At 42.4% G+C, this 20,386-nt stretch overlaps 1 protein-coding gene across 3 annotated transcripts in view; it reads left to right on the plus strand.

Annotated features, from left to right (window-relative positions):
* Positions 1 to 17,538, plus strand: part of UBR1 (ubiquitin protein ligase E3 component n-recognin 1) — an 85,898-nt gene extending 68,360 nt beyond the window's left edge. For all 3 annotated transcript variants that reach the window (XM_063117648.1, XM_063117651.1, XM_063117650.1), the window contains exons 39-47: positions 384 to 537; positions 1,514 to 1,601; positions 2,422 to 2,555; positions 3,406 to 3,514; positions 9,857 to 9,913; positions 10,849 to 10,926; positions 11,893 to 12,063; positions 13,054 to 13,155; positions 13,683 to 17,538. In XM_063117648.1, the coding sequence (XP_062973718.1) occupies positions 384 to 537; positions 1,514 to 1,601; positions 2,422 to 2,555; positions 3,406 to 3,514; positions 9,857 to 9,913; positions 10,849 to 10,926; positions 11,893 to 12,063; positions 13,054 to 13,155; positions 13,683 to 13,824 (1,035 nt within the window). In that variant the 3' untranslated portion in view covers positions 13,825 to 17,538. The remainder of the gene's footprint in view (positions 1 to 383; positions 538 to 1,513; positions 1,602 to 2,421; positions 2,556 to 3,405; positions 3,515 to 9,856; positions 9,914 to 10,848; positions 10,927 to 11,892; positions 12,064 to 13,053; positions 13,156 to 13,682) is intronic.
* The last annotated feature ends 2,848 nt before the right edge of the window (positions 17,539 to 20,386 follow it).

Consider the following 20,386-nt stretch of genomic DNA (forward strand, 5'->3'; position numbering starts at 1 on the left):
GTGTAGGTTTCCTTTGATACTGTGCTCTTAAGTTTTGAGACTAACTATGTGCACATACTAGTCCCAGGACTTGTCTAAGTCTGGAGTCATGTTTGTAACAGCTTCTCCTGGTAGTCCATTGTGAGGAGTATGTTGAGACTGTCTTTGGCTTATTTTGGGCTTGACTTATATTTCTTCCTTAAAGCTAAAGTTTTCCACATTAATTTCACTGAAAACATGTCATCATATCCAACAGCTTTACCCTGTTGTAAGGAATTCATAAACCCTAAATCTTTAAATCCTGTTTTCAGCCCTTTTTATTGGTTTTAGTGTGTTACGAATGCCAGTATTACTTTTAATGTGTCATGAATGCCAAGATTATCAGTTCCTTATTCCCTCTGCAGGTTGGTGCTGTGTTATCATTTTCATCTTTGTATTGGGAGGATACTGTAGACTTGCAACCTTCATCTATTAGTTCTGCCTGTAATCATCTCTACCTCTTCCATTTGGTCACTATGGCACATATAACACAAATTATTCTCACTACAACGTCAACAGGTAAGGATACTTTTGGGTTTAGTGTTTTCTAGATAATGTGATAAACCACTTTTAGATGATTTGGCAGACTTTGATGCCTTCCAGTTGTCAAAAATAGTTCCATATATTTGTAGAGTGGGGTTCATGTGCTGACATTCCAGGGCCCTAAGTGGGGCAAAGGGCAAGCTAAGAGATGTAAAGTAGAGATCCCCTAGCCTTGCACAAGGGGGGTTGCAATGAACCTTCCTTTAATCATGCCATTGTTTGAACATGCACACTTCTCTCATATCCCTGGCAGCAGCGGCTGCTAGCCCTGCAGGGGTATTCCCCAGCTGCATGGGGATGTCATTACATTTATAACTTGCCTTCCTCTCATGATGAAGCAGAAGGCATCGATGCCTAGGTTACCAGATAGCCTCTCATCCAGGCAGAGTACGGAGTGGCAAGTCACTCTAACCCCTGGCACTTTCTTTCTGCAGCTGCAGGGAGTCTGATAGAGTTGTAGATGAATAAAGTGCTTGAATAAAGTGCCAGTATGAAAGCTGATTAACCTACCGATTTTTGTGAGTTACTTATACCAGGGCTGAATCTGAGGGTGGTAGCCATAGGGTTTCAACACGATCAGCCCATGTTTATGTTACTGACTCTGGGATGTTTCACTCGAGGCAACAGCATCAGGACTTCTATTCCAACAATTTTATCCAGGTGGTAGCTGCAATAATCTGTCAGCCTTTTGTTCTGCATGGGTATCTTCTGGGCTTAAGGCTAGATTTCCCCTTGGCCCAGCATCATAGGAGCGAAGCAAATTAGAGTCAATTTCTATGTTTATAATGGATGTAGAAGTGGATTGGGCATTCTGTGTACACTGATGGCACTATATAAAATTTAAAAAAAATAGAAAAGGAGCAGGTCTTTATAAAAGTCAAAGTACATAACAATAGTAAAATATTTTTAACTTTCAAAGCCATTTATTTTTTATTTAATTAATTTTGCACAGAGTATCCCTCTGCTCAGATTCAGAATGATAGTGAGGAGGCACGTGCTGCTGATTGTTTTTGTAAAGAGGTTTGCAGATACACACATGGGTAAGTAGCTTCTCTGGAACATGCCTTGATGGATAAGGAATGTATTGTATTGATGATTCATGGGCCCCGAGAAAAAGTGTGGGAAAACTTGATAGTAAAATTTGGATCTGGCAAAGTTTCAATGCTATACACAATTCCTGTAGCAGTTTTTACCTCTACTTTTTTTACTGCCTTTAAGCCCATAGGTATAACCTGTACAGTGTTTTATATTGAATATTTCTGGGGCATACATGGGGCTCGGAAACATTTTTAGGAAATGAAGATGGTAGGCTGATACTTTCCTCTGCCATATCCCCAATCGCCAAGGAAAACAAGGGGAGATAAAAGGGGACTTCTCTCTAGTAAGCAGGGGGATGGAGAGGCTGAAGAGAGCACTGGGACTCCAGGGAGAATAGGTGGGGTGGTTAGGAAAGGGAGCCGTAAGCCATCTATGAAGTCAGGGAAACCAACAGGAATCCAGTGGGGAGTAGGAAAGGGAGGGAGGCGGGAAGCCAGGGAGGCAGGAAGTCTACTCATTCTATCCAGGATGCCGCCATAGAGTTCAACCATCAGTTTATGTGCTCAAGCTCTCCAAGTCCTTTTGAGCAAAGTGTATATTTGCATGTGAGCGGGGGATCTATTTTTCACAACTTAGTGGTTTAAGGATTGTTTCCAGGCAAAAAACATGTCTCTTCAAGTGTGAAAGCTTTTTAAATCTTTCATCACCCTCTGACCATTTGTTTTTGATTAGTCAGGAATTTGCATCATGCTTATAAACCTTTTTTGTAAGATTGTTGAGAATTCAAATATATTAAATCTATGGATTTGTTTTGTTTTGCAGTTGCTATAGCCAAAGAGTTCCCGGATGGTATTTGTGGGATTGTATTAAGAAGGGCATCACACCCTACCTCCGTTGTGCTGCTCTGTTTTTCCATTACTTGCTGGGAGTGCCACCACCTGAGGAACTTTCATTGGGTAGGTAGCACTGTGTGGTAATCCAACCAGAGACTTGTTGGGAAAAATCAGCTGCTACAAAATGGTTGCTCAAATGTTCTTCATGTTAACAATTCCTGTTCATAAAATTCCCAGTTTTATGTTCTAAACTCTACTTTGTAAAGTCTTCTCCACTGCTCTTAACATGTTGATAACTCCATTTTCATTAAGGCAGCAAGGCGACTGTAGTACAGTACTGGTTTAACTGTTTCTTTTTTGCTTTTGAATGATTGATGTGGTCAGAGTAAAAAGAAGGCATGTTTAAAATGTAATCTCAGAGCCCTGTGCTGAGTGTCTCCTTTTGCCACAGTAGCAAATAGATCCGGCCCATTCTATTACTGCTTTTCGTTTATGAAAGACTTTCTACTCTAAACCTGCTCTTGTGGAACAGAAATCCACTCTTAAACTCAGAAGTCTGCACCCCACAAAGGTGATTGAAGTGGTAACCCCAAAGTAACAGGCTCTCATCTCTTTCTATACAAAAGGCAATCTTGTCTTTTTTAACATGGGGAAAAGCTTTACAGCTTGGGCATTTGCAATAAAAATCACTTTGATTTTCAGAAAAAAATGAGGTTTCAGTGTAACTGAATTATCCTTCACAAATTATCCTTCACAAGACCAAGCATCCTCGTGAATATCTAATCTGAAGTAATAATGGGATGTTATTCTAACCTGGCTACAGGCAGAGTTCTTACCCCAAGCTTCACATCTAGGCACCTGATACACATTTACTTTCGAAACTTGCTTAGGATGAAACTTTTAATAGAAAGAAGCAATTCTTTTAATAGAAAGAAGCAATTAGTGGTACATCTAATATCTTCTTTCTTTGCAGTTTCAGAGGAATGTCAATTCAAGGCACTTTGTGACTACTTGTCTCTACCTACCAATCTGTTCTTGCTCTTCCAAGAATATTGGGATACCGTAGACCCTTTGGTTGAGAGGTACTACTTATTGTTGGATCTTTTTCTTAGGTACTTCCATACAGCATAACATTGCCTCAGCCTGTGGAAAGTGTTGCTGTTTGGAAATGAAAGAGCTCCTTCATGAGCTGGAGATGGAGTGAAATCAAGACTGTATAGCCCCCTGCCTCAATGTGGGTTCACTTAACCACCAGTTTCATGCAACCTGCATACGCTAGGCCACTGTGTGTCACAAGCAGGTTTCCCATTTGAAGGTGTTTGTACGGGAAATTGCTCCAGATTAGGGGTGTGCACGGACCCCCCGCTCCGCTTCACTTGCAGATCCGCCATTTTTCGGAGCGGGTCGCTCCGCCCCGCCCCCGCTCCGCCCACTTCCGCTCCGCTCCGCTCGGAGCTCCGGATCGGATCCGGAGCTCCGTTTTTGCCCCCCCATAGGCTTGCATTGAAAGCTAAAAAAGTAAACAACTTTTTTTCCGTTGAAGTTAGAAACCTCACGTTTGGCACCATGACACCTCATGGGCGTATACACACACACGCCAAGTTTCAAGGCAATCCCATCATCCCCTGATTTTTGGCGAATTTTTGAAAATCGGGCACCCCATTCACACCCCTTGGGATAGCTCCGTCAATTTGCATGTTACAAACCTCAAACTCGGCACCAGGGCAGCTTATCCATGTGTCCACATGCACGCCAAGTTGCAAGCAAATCCCATCATCCCCTGATTTTTGGCGCGGCTCTACCCTCTAACGCACCTCCCATAACCCTAATTCACACCCCTTTAGATAGCTCCGTCAATTTGCACGTTAGAAACCTCAAACTCAGCACCATGATAGCTTATCCACGTGTCCACATGCACGCCAAGTTTCAAGGCAATCCCATCATCCCCTGATTTTTGGGGAATTTATGAAAATCGGGCACCCCATTCACACCCCTTGGGATAGCTCCGTCAATTTGCATGTTAGAAACCTCAAACTCGGCACCAGGAGAGCTTATCCATGTGTCCACATGCACGCCAAGTTGCAAGCAAATCCCATCATCCCCTGATTTTTGGCATGGCTTAACTCACCCCAAATTGTCCCATTCTACAACTACGTCAATTTGCACGTTAGAAACCTCAAACTCAGCACCATGATAGCTTATCCACGTGTCCACATGCACGCCAAGTTTCAAGGCAATCCCATCATCCCCTGATTTTTGGGGAATTTATGAAAATCGGGCACCCCATTCACACCCCTTGGGATAGCTCCGTCAATTTGCATGTTAGAAACCTCAAACTCGGCACCAGGAGAGCTTATCCATGTGTCCACATGCACGCCAAGTTGCAAGCAAATCCCATCATCCCCTGATTTTTGGCGCGGCTTAAACTTTTTAACTCACCCCAAATCAAGTCCCATTCTACAACTACGTCAATTTGCACGTTAGAAACCTATCCTTTGGTCCCATGACAGCTTACCCATGTGTCCCCATGGACACCAAGTTTCAAGGCAATCCCATCATCCCCTGATGTTAGGGGAACTTTTGAAATTTGAACACTCCAGTATGTCAGGGATTTAAAGTTGCAATTGCAGACAGCTCAATGGGGCCAGTTCCAAGGCAATCCCAACATGCCACGAGATAACCCTAAATCTTCTGGCACATTTGAAAAAGGGATTATTGAATTTGATAAAGTCTAAGTGAGCGCAGGAAGGACTTCTCCCCTGAGTCAAAGCAAGACACATACACCATCGCTGCAAGGCGGGAAGGGGAGAATTATTATTATTATTATTATTTATTTATATAGCACCATCAATGGAAAGCAGGCAGGCAGCATGCATTGTAGTGCCGCAAGGATGGCTTGAGCACTAACGCATAGCAAACCAACCCATAAGTGGGCGCAAAGTGAGGCAAAGATGGCTGGTTGTTTCTTTCTAAGCCAGCAGTTACGCCTTGAGGGGCACAGAGGAGGACGATTGGGAGCAAACCAGGCACCAGGCGGGCAGAGAGGCAGGCAGAGTAGGCGAGGAGTCAGTCCTGGCAGATGCCCCACCACAGCAGCACCCCGGGGGAGGCGGGCAGGCAGGCAGGCAGGCTGCGGGCATTTCTGGGGGCACAAGGAAGTGATGGCTGGTTTCTAAGCCAGCATTGCAGTTAGTCACGCATTGCAAACGCAAACCATCCCAGCGAGTCGGTCACCGAGGAGGACAGGCTAGCAGAGGGGCAGGCAGAGTGACATGTCATAGATCTAGTATTGGGGAGGAGTCAGTCCCGGCAGATGCCCCAACACAGTAGCACCCTGGGTGGGCATTGGAAAACGCCATCTTGTGGGTCAATACTTCCCCCACCCCATGTCCTGCAGGGTTGCCTGCCTAACCCTTGTGGGGATGGGAGATGGAGAGCTTAGAGTGGCAGTGCCAGCAGCAGCCTTCGGCTTTCCCCTGGAACCAGTCGCCTTGCCCGCCTCTTTCCCCAGCAAGATCGCCTGGTGCTGCCTATGAAGATGCATCTTCATGCTGCTGGTTCCATAATGCCCTGTCGATGAACCCCTGCTTAGGCTGAGTTTGCAGTGGCGACAGACAGCAAAGCGGGGATCCGCTCCCAACTCAAAGTGGTCCCACACGATGCTTGTCTTTCGTTTCTGTGGTGACACCACCAATTGCCCGCCTGAGCTCTCTGGTGTTGCCACAGAAACAGGGGTGTGGGATGAGACTGGGGAGAGAGCCTCGGCCTGCTGCTGCTCCTCCTCAGCCCCCACATCCTGGAGGCCCACCGCCTCCTCCTCCTCCCCCCCCTCCACTGTGCTGAGGACCTCGTCTAGGTCCATCAGCGGGCTCGTGGGCTGAAAGGAGAATGAAGGAGTTGGGGATACTCCTCCTCCTCTAATGGCACTGCTGCCACGTGCCTCTTGCAAACGGGCACTTTTCCCATTCCCACCCTCAAAAAGAGAACGCCGGGCACAAGTTGCAGAAGAGAGTGGCTCTGCCTGCTGCTTGTCCTGCTTCTGTTTTGGAGCAGTCAGCCAAGGAGTTGCCCGTTTGAGTTTCACAGGAGGAGAGGAAGCCCTGCTGGCAGACTGAGCCTTGCTGCTTTCAGCACGCCTGCTTTCTCTTTTCATGATGACTAACAAAATATTAATACTACTAATACTATGTATAAGGTACTACTAAGAATATGTATAAGAAGAATATAATATGTTTAAATGTAGGGAAATGGGACAAGAACAATAAAATATACTACTACTAATATGTATGAGAATATACTACTAAGAATATCTACAAGAATATAATAATATGTTTTAGAATATTACTAATAAATGTAGGGAAATGGGACAAGAAATGGGACAACCACTACTATAAGAAGAACAAAATATGAATACTACTACTAATATGTATGAGAATGTATACTAATAGACTACTAAGACTATGTCAAAGAATATAATAATAATATGTTTAAGAATAGGGAAATGGTGTGCGTATGCTTTCCCCAAAATGCTCAATCTGTGGCTGCCTGTTGAACTTGACAAAAGCAGCCCACTCCGTCGAAGTTACACAGAGAAGAAAAAGAGAATCCAATTTTTTTGGTATATTTGGTATATAGAAGATAGAAGGAAACACAATCAGGATTTAAGAGAGGGGAGGGGGAAAAAGAACCAACCACTACTATAAGAAGAACAAAATATGAATACTAATATAATATGTATGAGAATATATACTAATGGACTATGTGAAAGAATATAATAAAATATGTTTAAGAATATAAATGTAGGGAAATGGGACAAAAAGTGTGTGTATGCTTTCAAAAGAAAGCTTTCACAAAAGCAGAACAGTCAGGCTTTAATACAGGGAAGGGGGGGGCAACCAACCCAACCACACACTCCAAAATTCAAAAATAAAGTTTATATTAAATCAAAGTAAGGGGAAAACACAGGGCAAACTAAGCTACAAGTCAGAAAGAAGCAAACAAACACACACACGCGCCAAACTAAACCTATATTAAATTAATCTATCTCCAAAGCAGGAGCACTAGCTAAGTAAGTGTTCCCTCCACGAACGCCAACCCACAAAGAGACACAAAACAGAAAGTTCTCAGGGTGGGTCTGCCTTAGTCCCCCCTCCAACGCTGGGATTGGAGGAGGATGCTTTCTGAGGAGATGAATTCTCATCAGGATTGGGAGTTGAATGTGCCTGTCATCGCTTCCAAAATAATAATAATAATAAAAAAAAAAAACCCAAACCCCGATTTTTAAAAAAATATTGCACGTGAACCACAGCACGCAGAAAGTTGAGAGTGGTCTCAAAATGACCCCCATCCACGACTCTCTGTGCACAAGAATTTTCAGAACGATAGCTTAAACCCCCCCCCAGTTATCCCCGATTCTTTCCCTCAATGCAATCCTATGGGCGAAAAGCCGAAACGGAGCCCCGCGGTTGACCCTATTTTTAAAAAACTTCTAGCCCGCGACCCGTACGATGCAGAAAGTTGAGAGTGGTCTCAAAATGACCCCCATCCACGACTCTCTGTGCACAAGAATTTTCAGAACGATAGCTTAAACCCCCCCCCAGTTATCCCCGATTCTTTCCCTCAATGCAATCCTATGGGCGAAAAGCCGAAACGCAGTTTGAGCCCCGCGGTTGACCCGATTTTTAAAAAAATATTGCACGTGAACCACAGCACGCAGAGAGGTGAGAGTGGTCTCAAAATGACCCCCATCCACGACTCTCTGTGCACAAGAATTTCCAGAACGATAGCTTCAAAAACAACGTAGTTATGCGCGATTATTTGCCGCAATGCAATCCTATGGCGAAATGTTTTCAAGATGGCGACCGGAGCGCTCCGACTGAACTCGGAGCTCCGAAAAATGGTCGCTTCTCTTCGCCTTGCTTCTAGGGGGTCCGCGGTCCGCTCCTACTCCGCCTCTGGGTAAGGCGGAGCAGGCCAATCCGCTACTGCTTCTACGCTCCTAATCGGAGCGGAGCACATCCCTACTCCAGATCTTTCAGGCAATTTTGCAAGGCCGCACACTATGGGAAAAGACCACACTCATAGCCAGAAATCTTGTCATCTAGGCTAAAGGTACACAGTGTATGAGTGTCTGTCAATGTAGAACAGCCACACCTTAAATACAGGTAGCTTAAAATGCTTAAAAATTGTTTAATTGTATCAATTTTTATAAAATTAAGCATAGAGCATAGAATCATAGAGTTGGAAGGGGCCTACAAGGCCATTGAGTCCAACCTCCTGCTCAACGCAGGAAACTTTATTAATATTTTAGTGCCCAGTGCTTATCAGTAATTCCAGTGCTTTGCACTGAGGGGCTAAGTCCTCCTTTGTCTATGGTGTTGGGGCAAGCAAATACCGTTTTGGTGTTGCTACCAGTCCAAACTTTCCTGGGACCCATTTGGGAAAATTACCTTACCAAGCTAGTGGACCAAACTGAGGCACCAGCCTAGAAAATCAAAAGTTAGCATTCAGAAACACATCAGTGGGCCTGTTCGGATAACATGCTAAGGCCACTAACCCTTTTGCAGCAAATGGTTAGTGTGTTTAAACTGTCGTTATATAGCTGCCATGGTTTGGAATGGTTCAAACAACATGCTAAACCAGAATGTTTAGCTCAAAATGCTTAACCACCATGGCTTAGCATGTCATCTGAACAGGGTCAGAGTGTTTATTTATCCATATACGGAGAACTTACAGGAACCCCACCGCTTCGCTCGGCACTAGCCACCTTTCCTTACCCTTCAGTTCTGAAGCTATCACAGGTTTTTTTCCCCTTGGCTGCAGTGAATAAACGTATCTCGAATTAGCGTATTCATTCCTTGACCCCAAGAAAAGCCCTCACAGAGCAAGGAAGCTTGTTCTCTCTCCCCTACTGTTTTCAGGGGCATCTTGGAGATTTGTGATTGGCTTCAAGGTGAAGGGCTTGGAGGAGAGAATTGGCCTTTAAGGACAAAAATGCCAGAAGCATATGATGCAGGCAAGCTAAATGCGCAGAGTAGCCTCGTTCACACAATCACCACAACCCACCATGCTTATTTAAGCTACAGTGGGTTGCAATGCATGCCTGTTGGCCATTTTGAATATTCAACTGTGGTAGGGGTTGTCATGGTTGGCTATGTCGTTCCAATCTGTCCAGCAGGGGTTGTTGTGGTATTGGGGGAAACAACCCTCAGATCTGTTGTTGTGTTACTTTGGCTACTCATTCCTGCCCTGTCTTTTTCACCATTTTGTCACCAATACGTCTGAACACTTAGCTACCCACTATACTAATACACAAAGTGATTTTAATTATAAATAAGAGTAGGAAAATGTCTGTTTAAATGTTTGTGTAACTAGTAATAGACAGTGCTATAACATATTGTTCTGATGGACAACTTTTCACACAGATGGTGTACAGATCCTGCTGTTCTAAACTTTTTGAAGGAGAACCGTATTGCAATAAGGTTAGTTTCACTACTTTTGGTTCTGAAACAGAAGTTGTCTTACTTGTATTTCAAATATTTAGATCCAGAGCATTTTTATCCTTTTAACTTACTGCTTTAGAGTGTTGTTCTTAAAATGCTTCTCAAAGGAAGGGAAAGGTAACCTTTTGGTTGAACTCTTTGCTGAACTCTACTATTCTACGATTCTAGTTACCTAAAAGCACCTGTGTGGGACTCTGAAGTTGGTTGGTGTGTGTGTGCACGTACAGACATAGATATATGAATATCAGAGTTTTGGCACCTTAAAGTCTATCAAATTTATTACAGCATAAGCTTCCATGACTACGGGCAACTTAGTCCACCAAACTTTATGCCGTCAAAAATGCATTAGTCTTTAAGATGCCACAAGATGCTTTGGTTTTTGTGCAACTGACTAACACTGCAACCTCTCTGAAAACAAATATATTTCACTCCTCCCAAACTGCTAATTAGCCTCGCAGGTCTCCCTGCAGGGCAGTGGCGGGGGAAAAGTAACCCTCCTCTCCCATTGCCAGTATTCTAACCAACTTCAAAGCCTGCCAGGGCTGCTTGTAGGTCAGAAAAGTCAATCACAGATCTCTTATATTGCACCTGTAACAACTGTTACATTGCACATGGAGGTAGTTGCATGTAGCTCTGGATTGGGACAAATTTCTAGAATGAGGGCTAGGAAGGTAAGCTGCTGAGCTGCACACTTTTTCAACTGATGACTGCATAATGCCCCATAGTAGGTGTCATTCTAATGCATAACTATCACTTACAAGCTTCTTGCCTTTGTGTCATTGGCTTGTGCAAGTCAGACCTTTGGGGAACTATAGAAGGTTTCGAAGTTCAGTGGAAGAATACTTCTCTAATTGTTGCTTTGCTCTATAATTGTGTCCTGAAATGTAGTCATTATTTTCCCTTCAACTACCTAGATACCCAAGGAAAAGAAATAAACTGATAGAGCTTCCAGACGACTACAGCTACCTTTTGAATCAAGGCTCTCAGTTTAGGTGAGAACCAGAAGCTTTTTTTCATTCATTAATTCATTCACTTCATTTACTACACTTCTATGCCACCTAATAGCCAAAGCTCCCTGAGTGATTTACAAACATTAAAACACTAAAAATACATTATGATAGCATAATATAAAACCATTATACAAAAATGGTAGCGTAATATAAAACTATACAATAAAACCACAAAAAATATAAACCTAATTTTTAAACAATCAGCAATTTTTTAAAATCCCAGGACATGTTAAAAAAACTTATATAAGCTGTCAAATGCCTAGGCGTAGAGGGAAGTTTGAACCCAGCACTGGAATGTTGGCACCAGGTTGGTATCACTGGGGGAAGGGTTCCACAACTGCGGGGCTGGGGCGGAGCATCATCAGAAAGGCCCTCTCCCTTGTTGCCATCCTATAAACCTCCCTGAGGAGGCTCTTCAGATGATGATCATAGAGTATGGGTAATTCATACCGGGAGAGGCCCTCCATCAAGTATTGCACTCCAGAGCTATGTAAGGCTTTATAGGTCAAAAACGGCATCTTGCATTGGTTTCAGAAATGGGCAGGCAAGTAGTGCAAGCAGACCAGAATCAGTGTTGTATATTCAGACCTTCTGGTCCCTGCTGTCATTCTGTTCCCTGCATTTTGCACAAGCTGCAGCTTCTGGACAATTTTCAAACTTAGTCCAACATAGAGGGCATTGCAGTAATCTAATTTGGATGTCACCAGAACATTGACTATTGAAGCCAGGTTATTTCTGTCCAGAGAGGGGCGTAGCTGGTCCACCAAATGAAGTAGGTAGGAGGCACTTTGTGCCACTGAGGTAATCTGGTTTCTGAAGAAGTCCTAATGAAATGAATGTTGCTGATGAAGCAGTTTTTTGACTAATTATTCTGTGTTTCGTACATTAGTGTGTTTCTAAATTCCCATGTTGCCAAACTTCACTCTCTGATTAACATTAACATTTCAGATGCCCTCGATCCTCTGATGATGAAACGAAGCACCCTGTCTTGTGTTTATTCTGTGGGGCCATGCTGTGTTCTCAAAACACCTGCTGTCAGGAGTTCGTGAATGGGGAGGACCTGGGAGCCTGCACCTCGCATGCCATCTCCTGTGGTGCTGGAGTGTGCATTTTTCTCAGGTAGGTAACTAGACTCATTGATCAAAGAAAATAAAATGGATGATAGGGATGGGCTAGAGGACATGAGATTTCTCTTCTAGTTTATTTCTAGAACATATTTGGGTACAAATTGATAACTTATTTATTTTGGTGTATCCGTTTCCTTTGATGCGATTTAAAAATAGTTTAGAATTAGATTACCCTAATCTAAATGATAAAATCATAAATTGTGATTGGGATTGTTGGACCGGCAGAGGCCTCTGTCGTTTTATTTAGGTCCTCAGCCTGCATTTTTGTGTTAGTTATTGAGCTGGTTGTTAAAAGCAGACATTTTCTCAGTGCTATACTCTTCACTAACCCCAGTCTGGTAACAGTAGCACAATTTCCTGATTTTCACAGAAATGAAATGGAATAATTGTGGGAAAGCCGGTCCTTTCCCTGACCCCAAGAGTCCACGTCCAAAAGAGGCTGGAAATAGACACCAGTGTTACTTATGTAAAATCTGGTCTGTAATGGGATGGATCCAGAGAAAAGCCCACAGAAGTGGGTGGGCCGAAGATGCCTTTCATACCCACTCCTCCCACTGGGAGCCCTCTGAAAATCCTCCACCAAGGGCCAGGGGCCTCTGCTCAGTGGGATGGGATGGATCACCGGATGGGGTGGCTGTGGGGAAGGGGTCAGTTCCAGAAAATTGGGCAGGGGCATGTTCTTTGAGGAGCTCCACGTACAGAGGGTGCCTTCACCCAATTTTGGGGATCCCTTCTTTCTCCTCAGACCCCCATGGCACAGCCCACCCAATTCAGCAGGGTCCCTTGATCCTTGGGAGAAGGCTGCTGGGGGAAGGAGGGAGCAGGAGAGTCACCTTCCACCCACCCCCTTCTGCAGGCTTTTCTCTAGATCCAATATGTGTTTTATATATTCTTATAAATGGTTTGTGTACTGAAACTATTTGTAGATCATTGCTCTCCTAATGAGGCAGTTCCTCATTAACTTAGCTCTTTCCTCCTTCAGAATCAGGAACTGCAAAGTTATCCTGATCGGGGGCAAAACCAGAGGCGCTTTCTATCCTGCACCATATTTAGATGAATATGGAGAAACAGATCCAGATCTGATGTAAGTGGATATTTTGTTCTCTATCAAAGAAACTCTCATCTTGTTGATTTCTGTGTTTTTTTATAATACTTTTGTATTAATACTATTTGGTGCCAAAAAGATCTGGCAAATACCCTTTTCTTAGTATTTATTAGAATGTAAGCCTATGCGGCAGGGTTTTGCTATTTTATTGTTTTACTCTGTACAGCACCATGTACACTGATGGTGCTATATAAATAATAATAATAATTTGAAATAGCTGTTCGAATTCCTTCTGACTTTTTAGCAGAAATAAGCATTTCTCAAGCAATGGCAGTAACCTTTTGTTTGTTTGCCATACAGCAGAGGCTTTTGCTGTTAGCAAAAGTTCTGTGTGCAACTAGTGACTAGCCCCAATGTGATTTAGCATTTCTTTGTGAATTAACTGTTCTCTTAGTGGTTAGCATTTTTAACAAACGTATGCTGTACCTACTTGACTAAAAATCATAATACAACAAAGTTTAAAAGTGCTTATCAATTTTTTTAAACCTTCTTTTTTCTCTTTGAAGAAGAGGCAACCCTCTGCATTTAAGTCATGAACGCTACTGGAAACTCCACTTGTTATGGCAGCAGCACTGCATCATAGAAGAGATTGCTCGAAGCCAGGAAACGAATCAGATCTTCTTTGGATTCAACTGGCATCTGCTCTGAGTACCAGGCTCTACTAGAGATTGAATTGAGTATCTTAAAAAGTCATACAAGAATTCATAAGATGATTACATGAAGGAGAAAGGACTAGCCCAGGTGCATGTATTAATTTGTGACCCAACTTTTGTTGGGTCACAAATGCACACAACAACAACAGCCCACTCCATGATTGCTCAACAATCAGAAGCAGAAATGGCTGGATTTAGTAGAAGTGGGATGTGTGAGTCTTGGTGATTCGACTTATTCCACCTGAGTCTGCTCTTTGTATAACTAATATAGACTTTACAAATTGCCTTCTCTCATCATTGGATGCAATCTCAATTCAAATAAAGGAACATACAAAATTTTCTATCATGTGTATCGGCAGCAGTTCAGAATGGGCATGTGATCCCTTAATGGCTTCAGTGCATCTGAATATAATAACGTATTTAGACTTACTTAATTCCTCCTTACTCTGCTCTGCATCTGTTTCCTCCTACAGTTTAGCAGCTCTCAAAGTAGCCATAGACTGAGTTCACATGACATGACAATCTGTTGTGGGTAACAAGCCACAGTGGGTTGTTGGGTTGTGTAAACTCAGACTGCTTCCCGCAGGGTGGCATGTTTGTGGGCAACAAGCCTCCATGTCAACCCATGGCTTGTTTTAGGGGTTGTTCAACCCACAACAGGTTGGCATGGGGCCAAAAAGAAATTACTATTTTTTCAGCCCTGAGAATGTGTGCAGATGTGTTTGTAATAATTTGTTGTTGTTGGAGTTGCACAATTCCAGGTGTCAACAATATATAGGCTTGCCTTGTCTTCTGCCTTGTATGTGCCAGCTTTCAAACACACAAGGTAAATGACCAGCCGAGACTGTACACAGGCTGATTTGACAGCCTTTGACAGTTGGCACGTGGGGGAAAGGGGTCAAGGTGATCCTCAGGATTTTAAGTATTGCTCTGACCCTTGGGGGAGCCCTGGTTGAAATCCATACTTGTCCCTAGTCTCCAGCAAATCTTTTTCACAGAGATCTACAAGCCACCTCTTTTTTCACTCCCATTCGCATTAACCATGGCAACCCTTGACAGCTGTTCCAATGACAACCCACATTGAGTGGCTTATGAGAATACGGCCCATAGTCTGCAACTGACATGGTATGTGATATTCTTAGGCAGTGCGGTGTTGTTAGGCATCTAGTAATCCATGGCATCCATCTGAGGGTGAAGCAGTGCAGGTAAGAAGTGCACTGTGAAAATGTTGGCATTTACTTCAGAAAATGTGAGTGCCAGTTCACTTCTTAAATCAGCACGAAAGCTTTCATTTGGCTTTAATTCATCCAAAATTAAATATTTTGCTTTTGGCACAGACAGATGATTGCCTAGTAAAATATATTCTCACCCACCCTGCGACTAATATTTTACGTCTCTAATCAGTACAGCCCAGGAGTTTGACTCCCCACTGCCATGGCCTGGCTGTGGTAGCCAGATGTTAAATACAGCAGTGGCACCTTGCATATCATGGACCAGCATAGACCATAGACTACAGTAAAGACACTTAAATGTGCATTTGCTTTCCAGCCTCTAGAGGCTCATAGAAGTTAGAACAACTAAATAAAGATGGAAGTTAGTTCAATATATGTACAAAGATCCTTTCATTGAGTCTTACATTTTGGTTCTGTGGAGAGTTCAGTGACTGCATGTTGTCTGGTGTCATCATGCTGATTACACAAACAAGTTGTTTTCAATAGCTAGTGACGTTTTGAGGCTGCTCCATTTTAAAAAGGTGGAATTGAAATGCTTGAGTCACTTTTCCCTATGTATTGATTATAGCCATGATTATGCCAGAGGGAGCTTGTGATGAGAAAGGAAAACTGTCCTAATACGCCTTTTGTAACTATTCCCTTCCAAGGAATTATCTTTTTTCTATCTTAAAAGTAAAACTGATATAGTTCATTTCCTACTTCCTTTTCGGAGTCCCCTTGTGTCTGTTTCAGGTTTTAAGAGGGAAGATAAGAAATGCTGTGTGGATTTTTGAGAAAGAAAATAAATGGTTTTTGTTCCTTTAAAAAAAAATCAGCCTCCAACTGGCAAAGTAAGAAGACATGGCAGGTGGTGGGACAGGAAGACACGATTTCTCACTTAATATACATCATTGCACTGAGGAGGAGTTATCACTGTTTGTAGGGTAGGTAGAGTGAGTTAGAATGTTACTCACGTTTTGGTATTTAGATAATTCCTTTAAAATCTTTGCTTATTTATCCACTTAAGTTTCCCTGTGCAGTGCAAATTCTGTGCCTGTCCATTTTCAGAATATTGCCATGAAGATTTTGTTGTTTTCCTGGGTTTTTCAGAAATGGTAAATCTCTCTGCAGATAAACATAATTATGGCAACTTCCAAGCAGAAGTTAAAGCTGGTTACGAACAGCAGTTGTTATGGAGACGTATGTGCTGAGGTTAGTGCAAAGTGCTCCAGTAACACTGCATACTAAGCGGAGATTAGCCAATGTTCATCCTTCAGTGTGTGGGTGTCTTAGCCGTATTCACGTACTGCAACACCTTTTCATTAGATATCCATTTTCTCATACTATTCTTTGGATTTTACAGGGAAATTATACTTGGATTTGTCTTGCCACAGTAGTTTTAGCATATCCGCCAAGGTACTTATTTCTTTTGGCATCCTGCACTATTTTTTTTTTTACTGTGGATGATTCCAAAGCATGGAATAATTACTTCTGTTCTCCCAGAAAAAAATAGTGATCTAGCAATGTCCATAATGTGGCACCTTGCTGTGGTATCTGGAGAGAGAGGCTGGGAAACAAGATGTCTAATGAAGAGGAAGAAGATGATTGAGTGCAGCTTTCACTGCAGAGTTCGCAAATAGTCAAATAATGAATTAGATTAGGAAAGCAGTGGGCATGATCCAGCCAGCACTTGAGAGTCCCTTTGGTTTCAATTGGAGAGTTAAGCACATTGTTATATCTTAAATTGAAAACATTTGGACTTTTTAATGTTGGCTGAATTGTGCTCTGTAAGATTACCTTGGAATTCAGTTGCATATGAATGTTGCTACTGACTTCAAGAGTGTACAACCACAGCAGTTAGGATTCAGCATATGTAGCCCTTTAGAGGAAGTAGGCATTTCACCAATCAGCTTGATTGAAGAGGAGGGGAACCGAATTGAGCCCCTTCCCCGACAGCCAGCGGGTGGGATTCTAGCTTCTTTTAAAGGTCTGTGTGCATGTAGGGACAGTTGTCTGCTCAAGCCAAGGAATTGAACATGCAGCAGGTATTTGCACACAGTTCCCTATCTAGCTAAGAGTATGTATGCAGAAATCTAGCTGGATTGGGTGCTTGTACTCATTGGCCAGTCCCTTGCAAAAACCCTCCTAATTTGAGAAAAAGAGTATAACAAAGTAAATTGGCTTCTGTTCTTATGTGTTTGGACTTTTCTAGCGAATAAGCTCAAAGTTTATGCACGGGTAAGGGTGAATGGTCAGTTGTCATTTCTTTAATGACTATGCAGTTTGTTTCACTATGAGTATAATCTGTATTTAGTGAACACACAGTGCTAATGCCACTGATTTGAATTATAAGGAAGATAAATGGAATTTTATTTACATACATGCATATATTGATATCCTCTAATTGCAAAAATGTAAATTTGAGCCTTGTATAATGTTCTTGTCCTTTTAAAATATCTTTATGTATATTTAAAAAGGAAATAAAGTAACTTCTCATATGGTGTGGTATTTCATTTGAAAAGAATTTCACATGTCTTGGCCAAAATAATGGATAACAGTGGGTAAGAAAGGTGTTTTAGTAAATTTCTAGCCAATATATTAAATCTTGTGATTATTATCACCTTTTGTCGCAATACTGAAGTGCTTCATCCTTGAGACTTCCACCTTTATTTCTCCCCTCGAGTGCAGGAGGCCAACTAGCTTGGGGAAAACCCCGCCTCCAGGGCCAGGAAGACAGTCTCCATCTTGTTTTTCCCAGAGGAGGTGGGGCCTCCCCCAGGGTTCCCAGTTTTGACTTCCTGCCTCATGGTGGGAGGCAGCTTGTCCAAGCTATCGCACAGTGAGAGCAAAATAAAAAAAATAGTAAGTCACAAGAAGACTACGATGTTGGAGGAGGTAACCGCTCCCCTGGTTCACAGGGGTGCAGCTTGTGAAGCAGCTGCAGATCCAGGACATGCACACACCTCAGGGTTCAATGTGTGTTACTGGATTTCATATTAGACTATAACATTTCTCCACCACCCCTCCAAAAAGATTTATATAACATGTTAATGCTTGTGAAACAAAGCAACATAGTATCTGCTAAAATAATTATGATCTAGTAAGCGGACTAGTGATTTCCAACGTGTGCAGTAGCCTTAAAATTAAAAGTAGTAGCCATTTTCCTTCTTTCATTGTTCAGTAGTTGATGACTTCAAGATTAAAGGGACAAATTTAGTGATTATTTTGAAATATATTTTTTCATAATTTGGTTTTGGTGCTTCCAGACAGAGCATTACTAGCAGTACAAATTAAAAGACATTGTGCAGCTATTCCATCTTTATCTTCCTAACAAATTTTCTGTGGTAAGAAAAAGGATGGAAGAAGTAGTAGGAAAAGTAGTAGTTACAAATGGAAGATCTCAATGGACATCTCAACCCTGGACTTCTGGATTAAATTCTGTGCGTGAGGTAGGGTGATAGTACAATAGAAATCTTGTCTGTAAACACTCAGTCACTTTGAAGTGTGATAACTACAGAAGTGCTATGGCATGACCTGTACCATTGTAATAGTGCCTTTCTTCACTCCAGCATAAGCAAGGATCAGGTGTACAGCACCAGCAGCTGCCAGTTTTTGCAATCTTCAGCATAGAGATGGGTCTCAAAGCTATTAACAGCAAAGAAACAGATGTTCCCAGCAAAAGTTCTGCCGCAATACTGATACCTACTCTGTTACAGAGACAGCTTTGTCAGTACAAATGTGTGAGTCTGACATGTCTTAGCTGCCTGTTATAATAGGTTATAATCATGAGCCCAGATTTCTGCCATCTGAAGCACATGTTTTTTGGAATCGCAAAACTGAAGTACTTTGGCCACATAATGAGAAGACAGGATACCCTGGAGAAGAGGCTGATGCTAGGGAAAGTGGAAGGCAAAAGGAAGAGACCAAGGGCAAGATGGATGGATGATATTCTGGAGGTGACAGACTTGACCTTGGGGGAGCTAGGGGTGGCGACAGCCGACAGAAAGCTCTGGCGTGGGCTGGTCCATGAAGTCACGAAGAGTTGGAAACGACTGAACGAATAAACAACAACAAAACATTTCCCTAAAGTTGAGTCTGTATGCATGTTCATTGCTCAATGACTATAAGAAATTAAATTGCCAAAAGGGGCATCTTATCACAGACAAACATACTTTCCTTTGGTTAATAAGTTTAATACATCAAAACAATATAGAATATAACAATATATAACATAATCAATACACATGCTAAGCAACTTACTTTCAATGGAGTCAGTTCACATAGTTGCAAGTCATCGAAGGAAGACACTGAACAAGGTATATGCACTTGTGTATCAGACCTATGAGAATTCTTGCATTTGCTCCAGGACCCTTCAGTAGCAGAATACTGCAATGAATCTCTCAGTTGAAGGGGTTTCATTCACAAAGGCAGGAAATATTTTTCCGCTATAAAAACTTGCAAGGAGCGTGGTCTATTCGGATGCAATGGATAAGTTTCCACGTATGGCAAGTTTTTTAAAAATGTATTGCTCATTCTGATTGGTTTACACACTGATGATAAATTGAATCAGAAGTCTCCAGCAAATCGTATTTATTTCTGTATATGAGCAGATGTCACAGCTTACAGACTCTCCTTGTTAATGCCATCTGTGTCTTCTCAAACTAATGAGAATTAGAACAAGGACTGTGCAGCTGCTTGAGTTTGTTTTCCTTGGAACAGGAACTTTTTTAACCCTGGAAAGCAACTCTCCTTGGTTGAAGCATCTTTGCGGTGGTAAGCTAAGGAAGAGGTAGGCGCACTTGCATGGTCTACTTTTTTCAACCCTACAGTTGGGGTGGTCCTTGTTTAAATTTAATGCATAGTTTGGATCCCTTAACAGTTAAAGCATAATTAATTTGTGTTAAGTGATCCTGAATATATACTCCTACTTAAGCAAAATGCTTTTCTGCATCAGATGTGGCCCTATCTAAACTAGCCTTATTTGAGAGGATAAGCTAATACATGATCTAGTGGAAATTGGGTGTGGATTGCAGCCTGCCTTTTGTCCACCACTGGGCTAGATGCATTTATTTTTGCATTTATATCCCGCCTGTCTTCCTCCAAGGAACCCAAGGTGGCTGACTTCCTCCTCCTCTCCATTTTTATCCTCACAACAACAACCCTGTGAGGTGGGTTAGGCTGAGAGTCTGTGACTGGCCCAAAGTCACCCATAGGGTTTCCATGGCTGAGTGGGGACTAGAACCCAGATCTCCCAACTCCCAGTCTGACACTTTAGCCACTACACCGCACTGGATGAGCTTTTAACAGTGCAAGTGAATTACTTATAACAATTGTTACCAAAGGTTA

The sequence above is a fragment of the Elgaria multicarinata genome, chromosome 2 (genome assembly GCF_023053635.1).
Source record: "Elgaria multicarinata webbii isolate HBS135686 ecotype San Diego chromosome 2, rElgMul1.1.pri, whole genome shotgun sequence".
In the NCBI taxonomy this organism is placed as follows: Eukaryota; Metazoa; Chordata; class Lepidosauria; order Squamata; family Anguidae; genus Elgaria; species Elgaria multicarinata.